This window comes from Sapajus apella, unplaced genomic scaffold, assembly GCF_009761245.1.
Source record: "Sapajus apella isolate SASKATOON/1434 unplaced genomic scaffold, GSC_monkey_1.0 scaffold12, whole genome shotgun sequence".
In the NCBI taxonomy this organism is placed as follows: Eukaryota; Metazoa; Chordata; class Mammalia; order Primates; family Cebidae; genus Sapajus; species Sapajus apella.
The window spans coordinates 17,848,763-17,875,307 of NW_022436952.1; the positions used below are offsets into that span (position 1 = coordinate 17,848,763).

At 43.3% G+C, this 26,545-nt stretch overlaps 1 protein-coding gene across 1 annotated transcript in view; it reads left to right on the forward strand.

Moving 5' to 3' along the window:
- The first annotated feature begins 628 nt into the window (after positions 1-628).
- Positions 629-26,545, forward strand: part of CDRT1 (CMT1A duplicated region transcript 1) — a 39,018-nt gene continuing 13,101 nt past the window's right edge. The window contains exons 1-11 of the mRNA XM_032280212.1: positions 629-798; positions 3,113-4,445; positions 7,053-7,217; positions 8,533-8,733; positions 8,825-8,952; positions 9,746-9,868; positions 13,438-13,547; positions 16,270-16,470; positions 20,577-20,698; positions 22,242-22,390; positions 23,421-23,563. Of these exons, the coding sequence (XP_032136103.1) occupies positions 3,941-4,445; positions 7,053-7,217; positions 8,533-8,733; positions 8,825-8,952; positions 9,746-9,868; positions 13,438-13,547; positions 16,270-16,470; positions 20,577-20,698; positions 22,242-22,390; positions 23,421-23,563 (1,847 nt within the window). The 5' untranslated portion in view covers positions 629-798; positions 3,113-3,940. The remainder of the gene's footprint in view (positions 799-3,112; positions 4,446-7,052; positions 7,218-8,532; positions 8,734-8,824; positions 8,953-9,745; positions 9,869-13,437; positions 13,548-16,269; positions 16,471-20,576; positions 20,699-22,241; positions 22,391-23,420; positions 23,564-26,545) is intronic.

Consider the following 26,545-nt stretch of genomic DNA (forward strand, 5'->3'; position numbering starts at 1 on the left):
GCTCTGTCACCAGGCTGGAGTGCAGTGGCACGATCTTGGCTCACTGCAACCTCCACCCCCGGGTTCAAGTGATCTTTGATATGCTATGTCAGATATACCTCCTGAGTAGCTGGGATTACAGGCGTGTGCCACCATGCCTGGCTAATATTTGTATTTTTAGTAGATACAGGGTTTCACAATGTTGGCCAGGCTGGTCTCGATCTCCTGACCTCGTGATCTGCATGCCTTGGGCTCCCAAAGTGCTGGGATTATAGGTGTGAACCACCGCACCCGACCAGTGCTTTTTTCTTAAGTCTTATCCTTGATAAATATATTGACAAGTGTAGGACCAAATCTAGAATCTTGTGACACTCAGTCAATAGCTTCTAGGTTTAGTTATATACAAATTATGTATGCGTGGGCTGGGTGTGGTCGCTCACGCTTGTAATCCCAGTACTTTGGGAGGCCGAAGTGGACAGATCACGAGGTCAGGAGATCGAAACCATCCTGGCCAACATGGTGAAACTCCATTTCTACTAAAAATACAAAAAAATTAGCTGGGTGTGGTGGTGCACGCCTGCAGTCCCAGGTACTCGGGAGGCCGAGGCCAGAGAATTGCTTGAACCCAGGAGGTAGAGATTGTAGTGAGCCGAGATTGCGCCATTGTACTACAGCCTGGGCGACAGTGTGAGACTCCGTCTCAAAAAAAAAAAAATATATATATATATGCATGGGTGTAACTGCAATAATGTTAGCCCCCACTCTTTTCACCTTTATCCACTGATCATGATGAAAGCCGTTTTCAGTGGCAGAAATCAAGTTTTGGTCTGAAAACTGAAAATTGCCTAAAACATAAAAAATAAGGAAAGAAAACAGAACAAGGGCTTGTTTTAGGCAGGGCATGATGGCTCATGCCTATAATCCCTGCACTTTCTGAGGCCAAGGCAGGTGGATCACTTGAGGTCAGGAGTTCGAGACCAGCCTGGCCAACATGGTGAAACTCTTGACTCTACTAGAAATACAAAAATCAGCCAGGCATGGTGGTGCGTGCCTGTAATCCCAGCTACCTGGAAGGCTAAGGCAGGAGAATCACTTGAACCCAGAAGGTAGCGGTTTAAGTGAGCCAAGATCATGCCACTGCACTCCAGCCTGAGTGACAGAGCAAAATTTCATCTCAAAAAAAAAAAAAAAAAAAAAAAAGCTATGACTGAATTTCTTTGATCTACCTGTCTAATAATGATCTCAAAAGACAAATTGAGATCAGCTTCGACTGCTTCGTTTTACTGAACCCCTACTGGTTGTTGGTGCTTGGTCATTTTCTTTTCTAAATGCTCACAAAATATTTGATAAACCACTTTAGAATTCTGTTGTGGGTTAATACCACGTTTACAAGTCTGTTGTTTCCAGAATCGATCTTATTTTTCTTTTAAACACATCAAGATAATTTTGCCTGCCTTCATTTGATGCAGTTTGTTTATTTGTCCCCTCCAAATCTTACGTAGAAATTTGATCTCCCGGGGCCGAGTGCAGTGGCTCACGCCTGTAATCCCAGCACTTTGGGAGGCCGAGCCGGGCAGATCACGAGGTCAGGAGTTTGAGACCAGCCTGGCCAATATGGTGAAACCCATCTCTACTAAAAATACAAAAATTAGCTGGATGTGGTGGCGCACACCTGTAGTCCCAGCTACTTGGGAGACTAAGGCAGAAGAATCACTGGAACAATCAGAGGTTGCAGTGAGCCGAGATCGCTACTGTACACCAGCCTGGGCGACAGAGCGAGACTATGTCTCAAAAAAGAAACAGAAATTTGAAAATTTGATCTCACATGTTGGAGGTGAAGCCAGGTGGGAGGCTTTTGGATGATGGGGGTGGATCTGTTATGAATCTTGTACAGCCTGCATAACCATAAGACAAATCAACTTCTTTTCTTTATAAATTACCCAGCCTCAGGTATTCCTTTATAGCAACACAAAGGGACTAGACCACTGTCCTCTATCATTCTCCCTAGTTTCTCAGAGATTCCCACCTGATTTGCAGTCACATCATTAAATTGTGTCAGAGTCCTGAAATGTAATTTATGTAGGCCAGAATACTTGAGCTCATATAAAAGGAACCATTTAGGTGTCTCCTTACTTGTCTTGGACTTCATTTTCCTGTTAACTCTTTTTGTCTATTAGTTTTCAAGTTCAAGACCTTTCTTCTTAATATAAAAGATAAAAGCAAAATTAAGAGTTGGGCATATTGCTTTCTGCCATTGCCTCAAGCACTGGGCACGTCTTTTTTCTTTTTCTTTTTCTTGGTCTGAAAACTGAAAATGGCCTAAAACAAATAAAAAATAAGGAAAGAAAAAATAGAACAAGGGCTTGTTTTATATTCTCTGGCATTTTCCTTAGCTGTGTGTGTGCCACTCTTTTGTATTTACCCATCCTAATCTCCTCTTTCATTAAGTAGACTTATTAAAAAAAATAAATAAACCAAACAAAAATCTGAATTCACCAAGAGCTTGCTTTGGTGCCATATGGTTCTACTACATTACCATACCATTTGTGATTGCAGAGTCAGAATGTAATTGTAACCGCCACGTCCATAATTCATTCTTAACTCTGAAATCTGCATGCATACGCATTCATTTCTGAGTATCTTATGAATTATGAATAAACCCCCACTTTCTCAACCAAGATGCGTGATAAAGTAATAACATAATGGTATTGGCCCAATCATGGAGCTTTTATCTCCTCGATCTTGCTTAGCATGTTTTTGGAATGATATCCCTAAATTAAGTAGATTCAATAATATACGTGGCATTTATAATGTGCAAGCTTCTTTGCTAGGCGCTAAGAAAGAGTAACCCAGAAACTAACTAGCTGTGTAATTTGATCACAAGAAGGGGATTTAAATTGAAGTAAAAGTGTTCATACGTGAAAAGCTAAATAAATTTGCTCTTCAAGACAATAATAGACAAGGTGATACACGAAGCGGGTTTCTCACGCTGTGTCTTGGCGTGCTGCTTCATTTTCTCAGGCCATCTTCAGAGACTGGCTTCTGTCTTGTGTCCTTGAGTGACCTACTCCCTGGTTGCTCCCTATCTCTGCAGCGACTGGTTCCATTCCAGGGGCCGCCACTCCAGCCGCAGATGGGAGATGGAAGGAAAGGTAGTGCATATACTTCCTGCTTCTCTTGGCTTCCTCAGATTTCAGCACCGACTCCCTCCCTCTGCACTTGTGATTAGACATCTTGGTGGCTGGGGAGGAGGCCCTTGAAGGGCAGTCTGCTGTTCATAGGCCCCCAATATGTCCATGCCAGGCACAGACTGCACATGAGTCAGGTAGGGTGTTGGTCATGCCTGCTTTGCAGGAATATGCCTAGTTTTATCTCTATTTCTGGCTTGTTGGGAAAATCCCACTATCTCCCAGAAGGAAGAAGGTCAAGTACTGGAAAAGAAGAGAGAGAACAGATCATTTCACAAGGACCAAGGGTCAATATAGCGGTGGTCAGACATTTTAGGTGAAAATGCTTCCCCTCACATTAATAACTTAAGTAGTGACCCTGAATTACCTGAAAGAAGATGTGTATATATGTGCAGGCACTGGTTTCTCATGAACAAAAGCTTTTTAAAATTTAACTTTGCCAACAAGCGTTTTCTTGTTTTTCTAGAAATGAGGTGACCAGCTCTTTCAGAATATACAGCAACTGCCTCCACATAAAGCAGTGCCAGGTTTAGGAGATTTACGGTAAACCCATGTTTCCAAGGAGGTCTGTACAGAAAGCCAGACTTCTACTGGCAGTTTCTGGGAGAGATACGCTTTCCATCCATGGCGGCCGTTTACTTTTGATCTGGGAGACGTTTATAATAGAAAAGGCACAAGTGGAATATTTATTTGTTTCCCTCCGTTCCTCTATTGTTTGGTGGCGTTGCCGTTGCAAGTAGGCAGGGCTAAAATGAAATGGTTATCTCAGGATCATGGAAAACCTGGAATCAAGGCTCAAGAATGCCCTCTATTTTCGTTGTGAGAAGGGAAACGATTCCATCTCTGTATGCCAGAAGTGTGAGACGTGTGTCTTAGCCTGGAAGATCTTCTCTACCAAAGAGTGGTTCCGCAGGATCAGTGACATATCTCAGAGGAGGTTTCTAGTTAGCATTCTGAAGCAGTTAAATAGCTTATATTTGTTACACTATTTCCAAAATATCCTTCAGACCACACAGGGAAAGGATTTCATCTATAACAGGTCCCGGATCGATCTCAGCAAGAAGCAGGGGAAGGTTGCTAAGTCCTCCTTGAACCAAATGTTGGATAAAACAGTAGAACAGAAGATGAAGGAGCTCTTGTACTGGTTTGGGAACAGCACCCACTGGACCAAGGCGAATTATACTCTCTTACTGCTGCAGATGTGCAATCCCAAATTGCTGCTCACTGCTGCCAACGTGATCAGAGTCCTGTTTCTGAGAGAACAGAACAATATCTCAGGTAAACAAGGCCACAGGCAAGACCAGAGAGCCCCCAAAGACCAGAAAGCCAGACTTCAGAAATCTGTAAGGCATTGCAGTTGTAGACAACCTAGGCAGACGGAGTGCACAGAATGCAGCATAGGTTCTTTGAATTGACACCTTCTCCTGACACCCGATCCTGTTTACCAAAAGAGAAATGACTGAATGTAAATGAAGGATTTTCAATCCTTCTTGAAAATGATAAATACAGGAGGAAGTGCAGAACTTTCAACTGTCAAGGATTTATAATGGATTGCTGCATCTCATAGGCCCAGAAATGGCTGGTCCCTGCCTCTGACCCCTTAATGCTGGTGTCATTCCTGCTTTAGGGATTGGACTGGGCTTGAGAGGATTGTAAAGGGGAAGCTGATAAATTATTTTGCTCTTCAGCTGCCCTGCACAAAAGCCAGGGCAAGAAGTCAAAACTCAGAGCTTTTGTTTCATTCACTCTACTATGTTCCTTGCTTATCCACGACATCAAACCTTGAAGTAGAGTTTCTCAAGGCTGGAGATAGCTTAAGGGCCAACTAAGCCTAGGTCAGTAGTTTTGCGACTGTGGCTTGTATCAGGACCTCCAGCAGGACCTGCTAAAACAAGCTTCTCCCCCAGAACTTCGGACTCAGCAGGTCTGAAGTGGGCCTGGGATTCTGTATTTCTAACTAACAAGTTTCCAGCTGGTGATGATGTTGCTGGTCTGGGGAGCTCTGTTTGAGAATCACAAGCCTAGGGTGTTAGAGAATCCCGGAAGTGTTTGGCCAGCTAGTTCAGGGACGCAAAGGAAACCATAAGGTTGGTGTCCGTTTTGCTTTGCTACAAAGGAATACCTGAGGCTGAGTAATTTATAAGGAAATGTATAAGTAATTTATAAGGAAAAGAGGTTTATTTGGCTTGCAGTTCTGCAGACTGTACCAGAAGCATGGCACCAGCATCTCTTTCTGGTGAGGGCTTCAGGAAGCTTCCACTCAAGGTGGAATGCAAGGGGAATCATGTATCATGCGGTAAGAGAAGAAGCAAGAAGGGGGAAGGGTGCCAGGCTCTTTTAAACAGCCGTCTCTTTTAAATAGCCGGCTCTTGCTTGAACTATATTAATGGCGTGAGAACTCACTGTGGGAAGGGCACTAAGCCATTCATGAGGGCTCTGCCCCCATGGCCTCACCTCCAACATTGGGGGATCACATTTGAACATGAGATTTGGAGGGGACAAATATCCACACTGTATTAGGAGGCAAGAGACTTGAACTTTGGAGGGGTCCAGGAGTGGAAGGTCCAGTGTGGGGAAGCTCGGATTTAGGCAGGAGTGGGATAAAGCTGGGAGGGGGTGGTCACATGGAGGAGTTTTGGAGTTTTAGCTCTTGAAGGTGCATAATTCCTGTCCCCAATGAGACCTGAGAGGCGGTCATATTTGTAGACTAATGGAATTCAAAAGAATTTGAAAGCTGGATGACCTAGGATGCAATTAGATCACAATGTATGTCACTTGATTTATTTGGTGTGTTAGGGGTATAAAAGAATGATAATATAGAATGAAGACACAGTGAATCCCAGGGTATCAAAAACAGTATAAGTTAGATTAGAGATCAACCAGTCCGATTCCTTAATTTTTACAGAAGGAGACCAAAGTCCAGGGCATCTGAATGCCTTTGCTTAGGTCACCCACCACATAGGATGTAAAGGAGGATCCCCTCCTGAGCCCCTTCCACTCTGGAGTGCTGCCAGCGGTGGATGGCCTGGCTTGTAGGCACAGGTGCAGTGCTCCCCGGTGCTCTTTTAAGAGCTTCATCACGCACTAGGAATGGGCTATTTATACTGAAGCTTTATAAGACCTGTTACAGGTGTGGCAACCATCTCTTTTCTTAGAGCAGATTCTCTCTTAAAAAGTTAAGTGTTCTGGCCAGGTGCGGTGGCTTATGCCTGTAATCTCAGCACTTTGGGAGGCCAAGGCAGGCAGATCACCTGAGGTCAGGAGTTCAAGACCAGCCCGACCAACATGGTGAAACCCCATCTCTACTAAAGATACAAAAATAGGCTGGGCATGGCGGTATGCACCTGTAGTCCCAGCTACTTGGGAGGCTGAGGCAGGAGAGTCACTTGCACCAGGGAGGCAGAGGTTGCAGTGAGCCAAGATCGCCCCATTGCACTCCAGCTTGGCAATAAGAGCAAAACTTCGTCTCGAAAAAAAAAAAAAGCAATAAAATAAATAAATGGGAAAAAAAAAGAGTTAAATGTTCTCATTTGACTTGAGGGTGGTTATTTCTATCATTGAAGAAAATTCAGCATGAGCTTCCAAAGAGCATTCCCTGTTGCAGTTCCTAACCTCGACTCACTCACTCTCTCATCTCTCTCTCTCTTTTTTTATATACAGCTCGATAAATTTTACATTGGAGGTGGACTGAAAAGCTAACAGGAAGCTTTCTGAGATTTTTGCATAGAAGTTTGGAGGCCCCAAATAAAAATAGACAGTAACAGCCTTGGTCCGTACAATGCATTTTTAAAAGAAGGAAGAAAAAATGTAACCTTTTCTCTCCACCTCATTTTCCTTAACACACCTGCTTCAAGAGCAACCTTGCCTTGGTGTTTTGTTTTCCAGGGCTCAATCAAGACATCACAGATGTGTGTTTTTCCCCCGAGAAAGACCACAGCTCCAAGTCTGCGAACTCACAAGTCTGTTGGACAGCCAAAACTCAGCACACGTCCTTTCCTTCGTACAAAGCCCTAGAAAATGAACACTTGCTTGGGGCAGCATCTAACCCGGGTAAGTCCATTTTTAGCAAGAAAGACAATATGAAACCATTATGAGAATGGGAAGTTCCAGTGGAACTGAAGGGGCTGGCAGGATGATAGCATCTGGGGCTGGCAGATTTGAGGAACTCACATTCATTTAGCACCTACAATGTGTTGGGCTCTTTACTTCCCTATCTAATTCTCACAGCTGATAGCGGGAGGGGCAAGGATTAAAATTGATCAGTATGGCCCCAAACGGGTATTTTCACCTTTCCACTGCAGTGCCTGCAAGAGACATCTGACAATAGAGATCAGAAAGGAAAGTATTAGTGGCTTCCTTTGGAGTCTTTCTCTGCTCCAGGCCACAATCCATCATCTAGCCTCTGGGCTCAGGCGTGGTGGGCAGTTCTAGAACTAAACCCATCAGTGGCTATTTTTGCAGTATTGGATTCAATCTTGAGGAGGGAAAAAATTAATGGGGAATTTGGTTCCCAGTCTCATGGTACTCCTAAGTTGGGTTTTGCAGCAACATGTATACATAAAATATCATAGGAGACACAATATTATAGGAAATACAAGGCATAGATTCTAAAACACTTTTTATATGGAAAAATTCAAATTTCCTAAGTATGTAGAACAGTATAATAACTACCCACATAGCACTGGTTTCAACAGTTGTCAACATTTTACCAATTTTATTCCATTCCATTCATCCCCACTTGCTTTCTCTCTCTCTCTCTCGCTCCCTTTCTTTCTTTTTTTTTGAGATGGAGCTTCACTCTTGTTGCCCAGGCTGGAGTGCAATGGTACAACCTCGGCTCACCGCAACCTCCGCCTCCCAGGTTCAAGTGATTCCTCTGCCTCAGCCTCCTGAGTAACTGGGATTACAGGCATGCGCCACCACATCTGACTAATTTTATATTTTTAGTAGAGACAGGGTTTCTCTATGTTGGTCAGGTTGATCTCAAACTCCTGACCTCAGGTGATCCTCCTGCCTTGGCCTCCCAAAGTGCTGGGACTACAGGCGTGAGCCACGATGCCCAGCCTCCTCCTTTCTCAAACTGATTTAAGTTTTTTCTTGTTGGAGTATTTTTAAGAAAATTCCAGACGTGATGTCATTTCAGACTCTGATACTATAGACTTCTCTTTGTGCTGAAAAGTACACGTATATTTGGATCAAAAGGTTCTATTCTCATGTGGCAGAAGAGATCACAAAAATCTAGTGGCCTATGGGTAGACTCTGAGGAGGTTTATTTTGTGGGAGAGCTTTTGGTGAGGACTTGTTCTTGGCCTGGAGTTTCTACAGAGCCAACTCAACCACGTACCTTTCTCTGGCTTCACTCTAGAGGGACCGTGGAGGCGTTCACTCCAGTGTATTTCCGAGATGAATTGGCTGTTTCCTGAAAAAGGACACTTAACCAAGCCAGGGTTCGATCCCTGCAATCTGTTGGTTGACCTGGATGACATCAGAGACCTGTCTTCTGGGTTCAGCAAATACCGAGACTTTATCCGTTACCTGCCCATCCACCTCTCCAAGTACATTCTAGGTATGCTGGGCCGTATGAGGGGATTTCTCAGACACCTCCCATCTTGGCCCAGTTCTGGGGTTTCTGGATTCGTCTTTTTTCTTTTTTCCAGGAATGCTGGATAGACACACCCTGAACAAATGTGCCTCTGTGAGCCAGCACTGGGCCGCACTGGCTCAACAGGTCAAGGTGGAATTGTCAGCGCACGGCTTCATTCAGAGCCAGATTGCCTTCTTGCAGGTACTTCCTGCAAGTCTGAGAGGGGACTATCTGAGACCAGCTTCATTTTTGTGTTGAGATTGACTGCGAACCTTTCAGTGAACCCTTAGCTGCCTCCTGCTCTACATTTGTGGCCTTTTAGGCTTCATGGGTCCCTTCCTTTTGGTCCAGATGCCTGTCGATAACTGAGTACTCTCATTGTCAGTGCATCTCACAAGGACAACAGGAATAGAGACCGCTCAGGAGCAGAGAGGCAGAGCCTTTCCAAAACCTCACGAAGCAGAGAACCCCAGCCCCCAGAGAGTTATATCACAGCTTACGCAGCAAGAAAGCCATAACTATGTTTCTGCATCAGCCTCATATGGAACACAGATGTTTATAAGGCCGCAAAGTATTTCTTTAGTTAAAATGTAATTTTCCCAAATGGCAATCTACTCCAGCATTTTTACTTCTCAGTTTCTTGCCAGAAGCCTCATCCTAAACCATGGATTTTGGTATCTTAGATTTTTTTTTTCCCAGCAGAGAGAGACGACAGAGGACGAGAAACAGCAGATATGGTGAGGCCGGCGATAGTCTGACCACCTTTGCTGGTCTCCCTGTGGCATTGGTTGCTTATTCTCTCCTCTGTTCGGTCTACACACAGTGTGGGGGGAACCAGCCAGAACTGGGCCTGCCTGCCACAGCCAGGGCTTACCTATCCTTCAGATTTTTCCAAGAACTACTTTTCCCTTCCTCCTGCAGAATCGGAACTAACAGTAGCCATTTTCTGTTTTTATTTTATTTATTTCTTTATTTATTTTTTGTCATTTTCCAGGGGTCCTGCACAAGAGGAATTGATCCTAATTACTCCAGTAAAGTTTCTATCCCAGTTCCTAAAATGGTAGATGACGGGAAGCGTGTGCGTATGAAACCTCAGAAGTGGAAGCTGAGAACGAAGGTGGGTTCCAACGACATCTGGGGCAAGTAGCTGTGAGTGTGTCATTCGAATTGGCCATTGAAGGCTGAGGTCCAGATTCAGCCCTGGAGTAAGGACAGAGGATCATGGCAGATAACACTCCTTAAGGAAGACCAAAGCTCTGTGTTGCTACTGACTTGCAAGTCCCTTCCTCTTGTTAAGCCTTGCTTTCCTCATCTGTTGGATGGGTAGATTGATTTGATTGTCCTCCCAGGGTTCTTCCTGACTTCAAAGCCCATGGCCATGTTGTGCGTCCATGGCACCAAGTCATTTAATGGCAAGTTCAGAGGCCAGGAGCAACCCCATCAGCTTGCCATGCCTCTGGAGGCTCCAGCATCTGCTGCTCGGGAATTCGAGGAGGACCTGAGGGGAGGGCCAGGGCTGGTTCCAAATGCCTAGGGCCTAGATGACTTTGGCTCCCTCATCCCTCACTTCCAGGTTCATTCTGGCTCTAGGTTGGAAGGGGACAGTTAATTAAATGCAGCCCTCTCCACTAGTTCTTAGGCAATAATGAAGAGTGAACAGAAGACCCTTTGAGCTCTATGCTTTGCCTATCAAGGCATGGTTGGTATTCCTAAAACCATTAGATTTCTGCCCCTTTTCTCTGCTTAAAGTCTATTTTGAAGTCTATTCAGTTGGCCCAAAAAGGTTAGTTCATGAGGGATGGTTTGACTGTCACTTTCCATAAGGAAGCTGTGTTAAATTAGAATTTGAGAAACAGAAGCATCCAGAGAGGGCATCTAGTTCATATGACCTGTAGGGGCCAGGCAGGTGACACAAAGGAGGAGGCGGGTGGTGTGGGCAGCAGAGGATGGTGTGGCTGTGATGGAATGCATTGACAAGAGCAGGAGAACTGTCATCTCGGGCAAACACCACCACTCGAAGTTCCAGGTCCCTTGCTAACCTCATGCATTTCAAGGAAATCACCTCTTTTCTAACTACAAGCAGTCAGAAAGAGCAGACAGTAAAATACAGGTAAGACAGCTTGTGCACAGAGGGAGGTGGGGGGAAAGTCTCTTGGGTAACTGCCAAACTCCACCCTCATACACTGGGCCCCAGTAAAAGAGTAGGCCTTAATAAGCACATTCCTTTCTCTTCAGGTGCACTAAGATAGGGAAGCTGAAAGCAGACTTGGGGGTATGCCTGCAGCTGCAGAAAGATGTATGGGGACAGACACACAACTCCCTCTCCTAGATACGCACAGCAAAGAGACACAGAAACAGTCCAAGCCTGTGATAAACTCTCCCACTCTGAGTCCTTAAAAACTCTTAGTCTGTAAGAGAGTGCAGCTTCTGAACTAACTGGGTTAGAAGTCCCTCCCAGGTTTGAAATAAACCTGTTGATTGTCGAGCCACCCTTTGTATTTCTCTTCTCTTTAATTCTTACATGTATAATTTAAGAAAAGGGACCAGGTGTGGTGACTCACACCTGAGGTCAGGAGTTCAAGACCAGCCTGGCCAACATGGCAAAACCCTGTCTCTGCTAAAAAAAAACTAGAAAATTAGTCAGGTGTGGCTGTGGATGCCAGTAATCCCAGCTACTCAGGGGGCTGAGGAAAGAGAATTGCTTGAACTGCGGAGATGGAGGTTGCAGTGAGCTGAGATTACACCACTGCACTCCAGCTTTGGCAACAGAGCGAGACTCTGTCTCAAATTTTTTAAAAAATGGAGAGAGAGAGAAAGGGGAGAGAAACAGGTGAGGCAGTATGGAGAACACATGAAATAGCAAGACTAGGCAGTTATGGAGTCTCCTAGGAAAAGGTGGAGCTGAGTGCTTCTCAGGGTGGTGTGTAATAGCATGAGTGTAAACTGTATACCAGGCACAATGCCCGTAGCTCTGCATACAACATTTACTTGATTTCACCAGAGATCAAGGAGATGTCATTGCTCCTAGTTTATGGATGGGGAAATGAAGGATGTGGTATGAGAAAGTGTGCTCAAGGTCTCACAGCTGAGCAGTGGCAGAGCTAGAATTTAAATTCAGGTCTTTTCCCTCCCAATGACTCCACCATATGGTTTCTGGGGCTCACAAAACTTAGGAGATGAGCAAGGACCAAGGAATTTCCACCTGGGTTGGGAGAATCCAGGGCAGCCTCATTTAATTCAGGCTGGGATATGGAAAGCTACCTGGACGCTAGAGGGGAGGCAGGTTGGCAGATTCTTCTGGGCGGAGACTTTTTTTGGTGGGCATTGATACATGGTTAAAGATTAAGAAGGAGAGCGAGCCGAGGAAAGAGGGCATCTGAGGAAGAGTCTAAAGATATGGAGAAGAAGACTAAGGTTTGGAAGGAGACTTCGGAGATGTCCCCAGGAGGACTTTCACGTGCAAACATAACGCTATGTTCTTCTTTGCCTTCAAGATAAATATATTCTGCTTTTTTTTCCTGCTAGTTTGGTGGGACTATTATTCCCTGCTATTTGAGGATAGAGTATGGTAGGGAAGATAAATGGAACTGAGAGTCTAGTTCAGTCATCTATGCCAAAATTTAGCATGTCTGGCATGCCATACCTGCTCAGAAGGTGTGTGATAGAGGAAGCAAGGGAGAGAGCAAAGGAGGGAGGAAGGATGAAGGCAGGCAGGCAGGTAGGAAGGAAATAAAGATTGGGAAGCAAATGAAAGCGCCCAGGTCAAGACTTGATACTATTGATTTCCTCTCCCTGAGTCCCAGATACCTTCTCTGCAAAATAATGGGAACATTTTGTGGGATAAGTGATCTACCTTGTAAGGCAGCTGCAAGAACAAATGAAGGTTGCAGATGTATGAAAACTTTGAAATGCAAATACAGGCTGGGTGCAGTGGCTCATGCCTGTAATCCCAGCACTTTGGGAGGCCAAGGCGGGAAGATCACCTGAGGTCAGGAGTTCGAGACCAGCTTGGCCAATGTGGTGAAATCGCATCTCTACTAAAAATACAAAAATTAGCCAGGCTTGATGACGTGTGTCTGTAATCCCAGCTACTTGGGAGTCTGAGGCAGGAGAGTTGCTTGAACTTGGGAGGCGGAGGTTGCAGGGAGCCGAGATTGCGGCATTGCATTCCAGACTGGGTGACAAGAGCGAAACTCCGTCTTAAAAAAAAATGCAAATGCATAGCATGTGTAGCAGTAATTTCACATATGGCTTAAACTCCCTTGAGTGTGCTTTGTACTATCAGCTAGGCGTAACATACATATGACCTTCTGACTTCTGTGAAATGGTCAGAAAAAAGGCACCTGTGACATTATGTTGTGAGGATACCCCTTGTGAGCTCATTTTTGAAAAAGTTGAGTTATTGGTAACATTTGGAATTCAGCGTTGAAAGTTTATGGAATCAGGGAACATGGTAAACACAAAGAGGTAAAAGAAGAATTAGGACCCTTAACCCAACACTTTCTAACTCATGATTTCCTTTGGTGCTTGCTCACTGGCCAGTCCCTTCTCTGCAGAGCAGCAACCTCAGCCTTCAGAGGAAGAATCCGTGAGCCCTGTGCCCTTGCCAGGGAGACCCTAGGGGCTCTAGGATTGTGGGTATTTACAGTTGCCTTTGAGCTTTAACTTCAAGTATTCCCTTGTTAGAATGACTACAACCTGTGGACTGCATACCAGAACCAGGAAACGCAGCAGGTCCTGATGGAGGAGAGAAATGTTTTCTGTGGGACCTACAATGTCCGCATTCTCTCTGACACGTAGGTACTGGGGTCAGAATCTAGGTCTCTAGGGATGCTTGAGCCAGCTGCCCTGGCACTTGGGATTTCCCTGATCCTTGTGTACGTGGAAAGGCAGGCTCTCCTCACCTCAAGCTCTAGCCCCAAACTTGCACATGATCCCACGTAGACAATAGGTGCTTCATTTTGCACAGTTGTTGGCAGTGGGTACAGGACGCTTTCCCTTGATAACTTTTGGGCATGCTAACCAACAACCTTTTGCACAAGTCGCACAAAAAATCCTTATTTTTTGAAATATCTTTGTTTTGTTATATTAATTTTAGAAATAACATATGCTTATTGAAAAAAAATCTTTCAAATGCTAGAAAGTGTATAGAGAAAGGCAAAGTTTTGCCTTTTTATAATCACCTGGTGATAACCACCATTAATATTGGCGTCTATCCTTCTAGAATTCTTTTATTTGCATACGTATAGCACATATTTTAAGTAGAAGTGGGGTTATATTACACATTTTTTTTTGAGATAGAGTCTTGTTCTGTCACCTAGGCTAGAGTGCAGTGGCGTGATCTCGGCTCACTGCATCCTCCACCTCCCAGGTTCAAGCAATCCTCCTGCCTCAGCAATTTTTTTGTATTTTTAATAGAGACAGGGTTTTGCTATGTTGGCCAGGTTGGTCTTGAACTCCCGACCTCATGATCCACCCACCTTGGCCTCCCAAAGTGCTAGGATTACAGGTGTGAGCCACTGCACCTGGCCTATTACATATGTTCCTGTAACCCAGTCCAGCAAGGTACTATATAGATATCTTCCCATGGTAAATATGACAATCATATTTATAACAATTGGATACTCTCACATTATTGCAATATGCTGAGAGAAGAACGTTCTTTAAAAATCAGCTTTCTGTCATATTTTAGGCTTAGGATTCCTTACTTTATATTCACAAGGTTTCGCGAAATCCACCTCTACTTTATTTTTGGCCATGAATCTTATTAACAAATTGCATCTTGACAATAGAACAGTCAGTATGGGGAAGACAGAGCAAATAAGATAGGGGAAAGGCAAAGCTGAGTTTTTTTGGATAGTATGGTGATAACTGCTCTTTAGAAGAGATGGTGACTAGTTGAACTCTAGGTATGACAAATGGAATGAGGGCAAAAATATCAAGAATTGCTCCTTATATGTATGTGTGTACATATATACGGATATATGCACACATACACATATGTACATGTATATACATAAAAATATATGTATATATACATATATATATATATTTTTTTTTTTAAAGAACAGTTATCACCATACTATCTGTATTTCTTTTTTCAGAGAGAACCTCATTCTGTTGTCCAGGCTGGGGTGCAGTGGCGCAATCTTGGCTCATTGTAACCTCCACCTCCTGGGCTCAAGCTATGCTCCTGCCTCAGCCTCCCAAGTAACTGGGACTATGGGCACATGCCACTGTGCCTGGCTAATTTCAGAATTTTTTTGCAGAGATGGGGTTTTGCTCTCCTGGCCAGGCTGGTCTCCAAGCTCCTCGTATTTAGAGTGATGATATATCCCTGTTTATTGGAACAATCCCTCTCTACTCTGCAGTCCTAGTGTCATTAATAATAGTGTCCCCAGGTTGGATGCCGTGGCTCATGCTTGTACTCCTAGAACTTTGGGAGGGAGGCTTAGGTAGGAGGATCTCTTGAAGCCAAGAATTGGAAGTTGCAGGGAATGCAGAGCAAGACCAAAAACAAAAGGAAGGGCTCAGTGGCTCACTTGCAGAGCAAAACCAAAAATAAACAAATACTGTCCCCTTCCTTTTTTTTTTTTTTTTTTTTTGAGATGAAGTTTCACTCGTTTCCCAGGCTGGAGTGCAATGGGGTGATCTCAGCTCACTGCAACCTCCACCTCCCGGGTTTAAGCAATTCTCCTGCCTCAGCCTCCTGAGTAGCTGGGATTACAGGCATAGACCACCATACCCAGCTAATTTTGTCTTTTTAGTAGAGACAGAATTTCTCCATGTTGGTCAGGCTGGGCCCAAATTCCTGATCTCAGGTGATCTCTCCACCTTGGCCTCCCAAAGTGCTGGGATTACAGGCGTGAGCCACTGTCCCCAGACAATAGTGTCCCCTTTACAGTAAAAAAGTCTCAGGTTGGACAATATGTTATTTGGTCAACCTGTTCCTATTTTACCTATTTACTAATAATCCTATCATTGGAAAATTAATTCAACTCGCCTAGTTTTATGGGACAATAAGCTCATTTTAAGTAAGGTCCTTATCTGATAATTCTTGGTATTTCCTGTGGTATCTACTAGCACAGGACTTTGAACCTAATATACGCTCGCTGAATATTAAGGGGAAAAAAAAAGAAAAGAAATACAGTTTGCACAGGGCTTCCCAACTGTGTTCCTCTGATGTTTTCCAAGAAAAAAGGTGATCAATTACATTTGGGCAATGCCACAGACTCCATTCTTTCTCTTGGGGATTTAGCATACATTTACAGAATTTAAAAAAATCGCCTTGTGTCTTTAGGTTTTAAATTGAACAGAAATGGATTGTTGTCATCATATGAGAGTGGGGATCCCTCAGGGCCTGTTAAATCTCAGCCTGGCCTTCTGCTGCCTCCCTTGCTGAAAGACCCTGAATTTTCCTTTATACCTTTGCTGCAGGCAAAAGTCATGGGGCTAAGTCAGTCCCAGGATGGACACTGACTCTTCTTTCATGGATAATCCTTTTCTCCTGGCACTCAGGTGGGATCAAAACAGAGTCATCCACTATTCCGGGGGAGATCTGATAGCTGTGTCATCTAATCGAAAGATCCGTCTTCTGGACATCATACAAGGACAAGCGATACCCGTTGAGTTCCGAGGCCATGCTGGGAGTGTCCGAGCCCTCTTCCTGTGTGAGGAGGAAAACTTTCTCCTAAGCGGGAGCTATGACCTAAGTATCAGGTGAGGAGTCCAAAGGCATCATGATTCCCATCCCACCTAGGGCCTAGAGGGCCCACAGCTCATTATCTTTTTATATTTAAGTTATCCTAGAAGATACTGACTTCTAGAATACCTTCAGCTTTTTTTTTTTTTTTTTTTTTGGCAAAGAAAAAGTCAGGAACATATATATTGCTTAAAATTTGAATAAGATTTATAACAATTATCAGATGCATTTCTAATTGATGACTGTGAATCAGAAAAATTTTCTTTATTAGCATTCTTAGATGAAGGAATAACTTACATTTGTTCTTACAGATTCTTTCAGGGGAACATGGCTTCTTGTGAGTATGAGACAGAGTATAGATGCAAAATAATGTTTTCAAAATGCATATATATGTATATTTTTAAACAATATAAAAAACACTCATGCATCTATCACTCAGGCTAGGAAATATCACCATTCCCCAATCCTCCCAACGTGCCCTTCTCTTCTTGCTTCTTCCTGCCAACCAGAGTTAATGTTATCCTAATTTTATACTAATTATTCTCTTGCATTTCATTATCATTTTTGCTTCCTTCTTACATATCTCCTAGAGTTTTAATTACTTTTGCCTGTTTTTGAACTCAACATAAAATGAATCATATTTTAAAAATGTGTCAGTACTTCATTCTTACATAGAACTATGTTTTTGAGATTCACCTATATGATGTAGATGGCAGTAATTAACTTATTTTGACTGAGATACAGTATTAAATGGGATAAATGTATTATCACTCATTTATTTATTTTTCTGTTGGTGGGCATTTGCATTGTTTCTAGTTTTTAATTATTTCAAAGAATGCTGCCAGAGACGGGTTTCAGATATGTTCCCTCATGCCCATGTGCAAGAGGTTTTTAAAGGGATAGTCTTAGTACGGGAATTCCTTTTTTTTTTCTTTTCATTGAGACAGAGTTTCGCTCTTGTTGCCTAGGCTGAAGTGCAACGATGTGATCTCGGCTCACTGCAACCTCCGCCTCCCAGGTTCAAGTGATTCTCCTGACTCAGCCTCCTGAGTGGCTGGGATTACATGCATGCGCCACCAGGCCTGGCTAATTTTGTATTTTTAGTAGAGACAGGGTTTCTCCATGTTGGTCAGGCTGATTTCGAACTCCCAACTTCAGGTGATCTGCCTGCCTCAGCCTCCCAAAGTGCTGGGATTAAAGGGATGTGCCACTGCACCCGACTGTATGGGAATTTCTAGGAAGGAGTATTAAACTGTTTTCCAATGTGATTGTATTAATTTACATTCCCATTGGCAGTGTATGAGAATATCTCTTCTTATATATTCTCACCAACACTTAATATTGTCAGTCTAACAGTTTTGTCAATCTGATGGGTGTTAAATCAAATCCACTGTGTTTTATTGGGGTTTAAATTTTAACTTTCCTGATTACTAATGAAGTTGAACACCTTTTCACATATGTATTAGTCAGGGTCTCCAGAGAAACAGAACCAACAGAATGTGTATATACATAGGAGATTTATTATAAAGTATTGACTTGTGTGATCAAGGAGGCTGGCAAGTCCAAAATCTGCAGCATGGGCTGTCAGGCTGGAGACCCAGGAGGGCCAGCAGTGCAGACGCCGGCTTAACATGTCCAAAGGCCATCTGCCGGAGAATTCCCTCTTGCCAGGACTATCTATTAACTTTGTTCATGGTGTTTACCTGAATTTTGTTGAATAAAAATTCTCAGTATAAGTGTAATAAAGCATTAGTTTATCAGGGTTTTCTCCCCCCTCATTTCTGTGATTCTTCCCTCTTCAAAGTCACGGAGATAGTTTCTGACATTTTCTTCTATCAACATTACAGTTTTATCTTTTGCCTTCAGTTTTTTAATCTATTTCCAATTCAACCTTGTATGTGGTGTTAGGTAGGGTTTCCATTTCATTTATTTATGCTTAAATACAATGAGCAGTTTCTCCCCCTCAGCAACTACCATATAATCTGCCACTTCCTCCACTGATCTGTGGTGCCATCTTTATCACGTGGAAATTTCCCATATGTACATGAGAATGTCCCTGAGCTTTCTGGTCTAGTCCATTGTCTGTTTTCTGTTTTTAATCAAAATCCCCCTCCTTGAAAAGTTTTGTTTTTTTTTTAGCTATGCATTTGGAGAATGTTTTAAAATGTGATGGGGAGGGAAATTCTCCTTTTCACTTTTCTTTTCTAATGTAACAGCTATGGTATATACATTTTGAGTTTTTGGAGTAAGTTTATCAACTTTCAATAAAACCTAACTAGACTTTTTATTGGGATTGCATTGAATTTATAGATTAGTTTGGCAAACACACTCAATTAGATCATCTTTGTTCTTTCTTAGAGACTTAAAGTTTTCTTAAGTCTTGTGTATTTTTACATAATGCCTGTAAACGTTATAATTTTATTACTATTGTGAATGGTATCTTACTTTGCTTATATTTTCAAATTAGTTTTTGCTGGCATAGAGAAAGGCAGTTGATTTTTGTAAATTGATCTTGTGTCTGGCATCCTTGCCAAACTCTCTTATTAGTTCTAAGAGCATATATGTTGAATTGGTTTTTCTATGTAGGTGATCTCTTCAACTGCAAATAATGACAATATATTATCTTCTTTTCTAATGCCTATAACCACTTTTTGTTTTTCTTTCCTTCTAACTTTGCCTAAGCCTTCCAGTGCCGTAGCAGGCTATAGCAGTGAGAGTGGGCATCTTCATCTTGTTTCCCTTCTGGAAGGGAATACATCTACAGTTTCTCCACTGAGCATATTACTTAATGTTAGGACTTTGGCTTATACCTTTCACTATGTCTGGAAAGTTCCTTGTATCCCTATTTTTCTAACAGTATTTATCAAATACCTTTTTTTGTATAAATTTAAAAAACCAACCTGAAGACGTATACCACCATATTGCTAGAAACAGAAATTCAAAACATGCTTTTTTTTCAGAGCACAGGGGCATCATTCAATGCACTGTGGCTGTATTGTAGGCTCTGAGAAGCTGGTGAGGCATTGGTAAGGCTACAAGACCCTTGGGAATATTAGAAAAAAAAAAGCTTAACATATCCAAAAAAAACCCCAAAGACATATTTATTAATCATTTTTATGTGCCAAGCCACACAATAATTCTATGAAGTAAGTATAATTATTATCCCCAGTTTACAGATGAAGAAACTGAGGTAGGTGGTGGTTCAGTAACTTGCCTAGGATCACACATTCAGAAAGTGATGGGCCTGGGAATGGACTTCAGGCAGCCTGCCCCAGAGCCTACTCTCTCAGCATTCTGCTTTGTCCTGTTTCAAAAGCAGCCTAGCTGAATCGGAAGTATCAATGGTATTGAGAGACCTTGGGCAACTTTTCTTATTAAAAAACAGGATAATTTTTCTTTGCTTCCATCTATCTCTTAGATATGCTTTATATGTACATAAGTATTTTGGATCTAAGTGATTGGTAAAGGATTCTGTTGCTCTTATTTGAAGATTAGCCCTACCATTGAATCAGTGCCATGGATTCTAAGCCTGGTGGTCATTCAACACGCTTTTACCTAAAAACCACCTGACATTGATCAACCATTTTGAACATGTTAGTCACCATTCCATCGTTACCTCCACTGGGGCAGGGTTTCTTAACCTTGGCATTATTGCCATCTGGGGCTGGGAATTTCTTTACTGTGGGGCCTGCCCTATGCAATGTAGGAAGTTTAGCAGCATCCCTGGATTCTATGCACTAGATGCCAGTGGGACCTCCTTCTCTGCTTGTGACCAAAAATATCTACAGACATTTCCAAATGGTCCCTGGAGGTAGAAGTTACCTATGATTGACAATCACTGTATTCGTCCATTTAATTCTTCACAACAACCCTATGATGTGACTACTCTTATTATTATTTCCATTTTATCAATGAGGAAAGGAAACTTACACAGAAATTAACTTCCTCAAGGTTACACCAAATAGGTGCTGCAGCTGGGATTCAAATCCAGGCTCCTGACCCTAAGCTGAACCATGAGACTGCTGCCTCCCAACTGCCTTCTTATCTACAGGGGCTCTACGCAATATGATCCTCTGGGCCCTCAGGAACTCTCACAAACGTTCTTTTGGCCTGATTCCTGCAGATACTGGGATCTGAGAAGTGGGGCTTGCACACGAATCTTCAATGGTCACCAGGGGACTATCACTTGCATGGATTTATGTAAGAACAGGCTTGTATCTGGAGCAAGAGATTGCCAGGTAAAAGGTGAGAAAGAAGTGCATTAAACTTTCTAAGAAGTTTCCCCCAACCCCAAGTGCTTTGTATTGCTCATTTCTATAGGCAGTAATTTATTCTTTATCATCCATCCATCCATCCATCCATCCTTTTTTCCTTCCACCTATCTGTTAATCCATCCATTCAACAACTATTTGTAGAATGCCTACAATAAGCTACACACTGAGCTAGGTGCTGAGGAGAAATAAAGAATAGGATATGGCCCTTTAGATACAACTTTTTATTTCTTCAAAGGGCTCATAGTCTGCTAATGGAAGCAGACACATAAATATATAGTGGGGAATATAATAATACATGAACAACAAAAGCTGCCACTTACTGAGTACCAGTATGTGACAGATGCTTAACATGTGTCATTTAATCCTCATGAGAGCCCCATTGGTAATTTTATAAGTGGGCCAAGATATATACATAAAATATAAGTGAAAGAAAGCATACATACTTACATAGCTAGGGTTAACCTAGCATAATGGTTAAGCACATGGCCTCTGGATCCAGACTCCCTAGGTTCAAATCCCGGCTCTGCCACTCACCACCTGCATGACTCAAGCAGGCAATCTAACTTCTCTATGCCTCAGTTTCCTCATCTGTGGAGTGGAGAATAGTAATAGTACTTTGTCTTGTGAAGATGAGCTAATGCATGTCATGCACCTCGAGTGGTCGCTGGCTTACTGTTAGTGCTATGTAAATGTCAACTCTAGTTGTTATGATATTTTGTCTCAGGCCACTTGTTCTGTTGCCTGAGGAAGAAGGTGCTTTAGGGGAGCACCTTTGAAGGAGACGTCAATGTTTTCATTCCTGAATTCGTAGAGCTCACTTTTGACTTCTTCCTTTTAGCCCTGTTCTCCCACCCACCTACCCACTCTTTTCCCCGCTCGGCACCTAGAAGATACCAGGCAGTTGTTTTAACACAGTCTGTGTTGAAGCAGCAGTAGGCCCACCCCTAGCCATGACCATTTCTCCATAAAACCCAAAAGTCAGATTCAGAAGTATTTAAAAATGTGAGAGCAGATGACTTTCTTTTCTTTTGGGGACAGAAGGTGTGAGTCAGGAAGACAGCATCTGGAAAACATGACAACACTAAACATATGCCATGATTTTCTTTTTTTTTTAAATGGCTTTACCTGCCCCTACTCAAACTGTATGCCATGATTTTATGAAACCTACACGATAGCAAGCATGTTTCAGGCTTGAGGCATCAGCTGATTGGAGATGAGCTTTCTAGCACTTGGGCCTCAAGGCTAAGTTCCAGGGCCATAGCCAAGGTCCTCTGTACTGTGGGCTCCCCAACCACCTGTAGTCAGGGTGCTCTGTGCTGTGGGCACATGAGCTGTTGGTGAGCACGCCCTGTGGAAGTGCTAGGCCAGGGGAAGGCCTTCTAGGGTCTGACTTGATGGGCTCGGTGAGTCTTCGGTTCTGTGATGGGAAGCAGTACTCCACTGTAACCTTTCCTTTTCTTCCTTTTCTCCCTTTTCCCCCATCCCATTTCTTCCTCTTTCTCCTTCCTGTTCAGTATGGGATGTAGACACAGGGAAGTGCCTGAAGACGTTTAGACACAAAGACCCCATCTTGGCAGCCAGGATCAATGACACCTACATTGTGAGCGCGTGTGAGCGAGGGGTGGTAAAAGTGTGGCACATTGCCATGAGCCAGTTGGTAAAGGTGAGGAGGCAGTGGGCTGCCTTGGGGGAAAGGGCACAGGGAGGAGATGGGTGGGCTCCCCCTACCTAGCTCCCCAGGTCATCCTAGAGCAACGGAGTACAGACATTAAGAAGGACAGTCCTGAAGCCCTAAAGGGAAAGGCCCCAAAGTGCAGCATTCAGAGTCCGTGGAGGGTATGGGCTCCACCACCCACACCATAACCCACAGTATCATGAGGTTGGTGGAGGAAGGCCGCATTCTAACTCAGCATGAGACATGGGCCCAGGGCCTTCTAACAGCAGTGCAGGTGAAGTGCTTTTTCCTCCTCAAGAATATTGCAGTCTGATTCTGGCGTGGGGTGAGGGGATGAACAAAACATTTCTTTTTTTTCCCTAAGAAGAAAACACTGGGGGATGAACAGAGAATTTTTATTCTCCTTGCTCTCTAATGACGAGAGAACATTGATGGTCTTGAAAGTGACTGGATGGTCACAAAACATATTCTTGCCGGATCTGAACCTCTGGCCTTAGTGGGTGGTGTTGATAGATGTTTTGTGCCAGGAACACAGGATCACAGTGAAAAGTGGCTGGCTTGGCCTGTGGAATTTTCCCACCCATCTTGTCACTATGGCCAATCCAGCAATTGCCAGCACAGAGATGGCTCATGTGCACTCTGGGTTCTGGTAAGGAGCTGGGATGGCACACCTTACCTTCATCCTTCTGACAGCAAAGGACAGTGATTTCTGACCCTCTCTGGTGCTCCAAGAAGGTAGTGTCTGCCCCAAACTCAGACCCACCAGGAGCAAGGCCCCTCCCTGATCCTATTCCTCCTTAACCAGAGAGAGAGAGAGAGAGCTCTAAAGAGAGGAAGGCATGGAATGGACTCCTTTGGCCTTCTTAGAGCAAAAGCAAGATTAGCTCAGGTACCTACTGGGTGACTGGCAGTCACGGACTGGTGGGGTGTGGCTTTGGGATTTTTCTGAAGAAGCCTCAGCTTTGGTTCTTGGAGGAGTCACAGTCTGAGTTGAAGACAGTGGCATCTTTTCTTGCAGACTCTCAGTGGCCATGAGGGAGCTGTGAAGTGCCTGTTCTTCGACCAGTGGCATCTCCTCTCGGGAAGTGCTGATGGCCTGGTCATGGCCTGGAGCATGGTGGGGAAGTACGAGCGCTGCCTGATGGCCTTCAAGCATCCCAGGTAGGTGCCTGTGAAGCCCGGAGCAATAAACCTGGTGTCCTTCCCTTCCCCGTCACAGCCTAGATTGCAATTATTGGCAGACCTTCTGCTCCCTGAGGACGTCGTGTTCTCTGTACCTCACCCCCTCTGCTTCCCCCCTCTTCCACCTGGGACCCATTTTCCCCCACCATCTTCTCTGTCTGGCTAGTAACCTCTTCCACGCTATCTCATTTCTCTTGAGCAGTAACTATAGGAGCTGGGGCTTTTGAGAAGTTATTGAAATTGTATAATTATGACATGAGAAATTCATGATGAATTCATACCAAATACCTATCAGACATATGAATACTGGCAGAACCATCCCAAATAATGCCAATTCTAGTAAACTTAAAATTCTAGGAATTGGTCTTTATCTCAGGATGCTTGTGCTCACAAAAGCTTAAAAATGATCCAAAGACTTAAAAAGAGCTGAGAGCTTAAAAAGAGGAGCTTATAACTACAAGTCTGTGGGCTAGATCCTGTCCCAGGATAGCAAATGGATTTTCGTTTACATGCGAATTCAAATTTAGTGGTGTGGCTGCTTGGAGCCAATTGATAAGCATTCTGAGACCATGTCCAGGCTTGTTTGGAAAGAGTATTGTGGTCAATGAGTGATTCCGCCATGGTCATGAGTTTTATATGCTGCCATGCTACTCTTATACTACATGAATACAGCTTCTTCCTCTGAATGCATTATAAAAATTTCCAGGAAACTAAATGCTACCTTAATTGATTAAACGAATAACTGGGCTTTCTAGGGGATCTTTCAGGGGAAACTTATTTTTAGTAAATTGACCATTTTCTTTTTTCTTTCTTTTTTTTTTTTTTTTTTTGAGATGAAGTCTCGCTCTGTCACCTAGGCTGGAAGTGCAGTGGTCAATCCTGGATCACAGCAACCTCTGCCTCCCAAGTTCAAGTGATTCTCGTGCCAGAGCCTCCTGAGTAGCTGGAATTACAGGCACACACCACCATGCCCAGCTAATTCTTGTATTTTTAGTAGAGGTGGGGTTTTGCCATGTTGGCCGGGATGGTCTCGAACTCCTGAGCTCAAAGCAATCTGCCTGCCTCTACCTCCCAAAGTGCTGGGATTACAGGTGTGAGCCACCATGCCCAGCTCATTATTTTTAGTATAGTCCTAGATTTTTTTATATCCTTATAGGAAACTTTGAGGCGGGCACATTAGTTTTGTGGGACGTGTAAAGGGGTGTGGGTGTATCTGTGTGGTCTCGGTCTATGGTATATGACTGCATTATTGATAGGTAGGTGCCAGGAAGGCCCTGTGTTCAGTGACTTAGCTCACCCTTAGATAGTAAGAGTCAGAATGAACCATGGTTGCTTCCTGATTGCTAAGTTTTGTGAAAAGCCCTCTTAGTCCCCACCACAAGATTTTAACTCCATCCAACCAGCTTAGTAAACCTTCTGGATTTCAAGCCTTAATCTCAGGGAGGAAGTCAAACTTTATGAAATCACCTGATAATGTCAACTATATGTTTTAAAACCTTCTAAGCAGGATTTAGTAGGATTAGTTAGTTAGCAGAAAATAATTTGTTCCTAGCAAGCCCAGCAATTTGGTCACTGTTCCATCATATAATTAGCCTCTCCCTCCGCCTCTGCTATGAGACCTTCTCAGATAACTCTCACTGCTATTGAATGACAGTCCCTAACATAACATTCATCTTAGCTCTTGCTATCCTACATAGTAACAGAAAAACCATAGACATCTGGAAGACATGGTCAATACTCTCATTTGTAGGTCTTCTCCCCACTTGTCTTACTTGTCTAGAGGAGCGCTGTGCTCAATAAATATATCTAACTGATTGGTAACAAGGAATAATTTGACAGCTTGCCTTTCTGCAAAGTTCTAATGATTGGACTGATAACTTATATTTTGAATGTGACACAGGTGAGAAAGCAGATATAGTTGCTGTCTGTCCTTTGATGGAAGAGGGGCTGGAGAAAGTGATCTCCTTTCCAGTCCTGGTCTAATATTTTTTCAACTAGAATTAAGATTTTTGCATATAGCATGGGACAGAATGGACAGGAGGGAGGAAATCTGAGGATGCAAAGTAGGACTGGCAGGAATGACGATCTTTGGAAAAGCTTCCGTACTATGTAGTGTCTTTTATTTTTTTTCTTGAAAATGTCTTGCTCTGTTGCCCAGGCTGGAGGGCAGTGACATGATCTTGGCTCACTGTAAACCTGTGACTCCTGGGTTCCAGCAAGTCTCCTGCCTCAGCCTCCTGAGTAGCTGGGACTACAGGCGTGTGCTACCACTCCTGGCTAATTTTTGTATTTTTAGTAGAGATGGGGTTTCACCTTGTTGGCCAGGCTGGTCTCGAACTCCTGACTTCAAGTTATCCACCTGTCTTGGCCTCTCAAAGTTCTGGGATTACAGGCATGAGCCACTGCTCCTGGCCTGTAAAGTGTCTTTTTTTTTTTTTTTTTTTTAATTTAAGCCTGATCAACATAGCAAAACCCTGTCTCTACAAAAATTAGCCTGGCATGGTGGCACATATCTGTAGTCCCAGCTACTCTGGAGGCTGAAGTGGGAAGATCACCTGAGACTGGGGAGGTTGAGGCTGCAGCAAGCTGGGATTGTGCCACTGCACTGGGCGACAAAGTGAGACCTTGTTTCATCAAAACAAAACAAAACAAAACAAAACAAAACAAAACAAAACAAAACAAAACACTTTATTCCTTAATGTATTTTCCATAGCTCACATTGTAATTTGGTTTTCTTTGCAATTTTTATTTAGGATATGATTCACATGACATAAAATTCACCACTTTAGTGTACAATTCAATTTTTAAAGTATATTCATAATGTGCAACCATTGCTGCTATCTAGTTACAGAACATTTTCATCAGTTAGCAGAAATGTCCCCTGCTTCATTCTTTGTATTAGTAATTTGAGTCTTCTCTCTTAGTTTCTTGGTCAAAGATTTATCAATTATCTAGCTAACG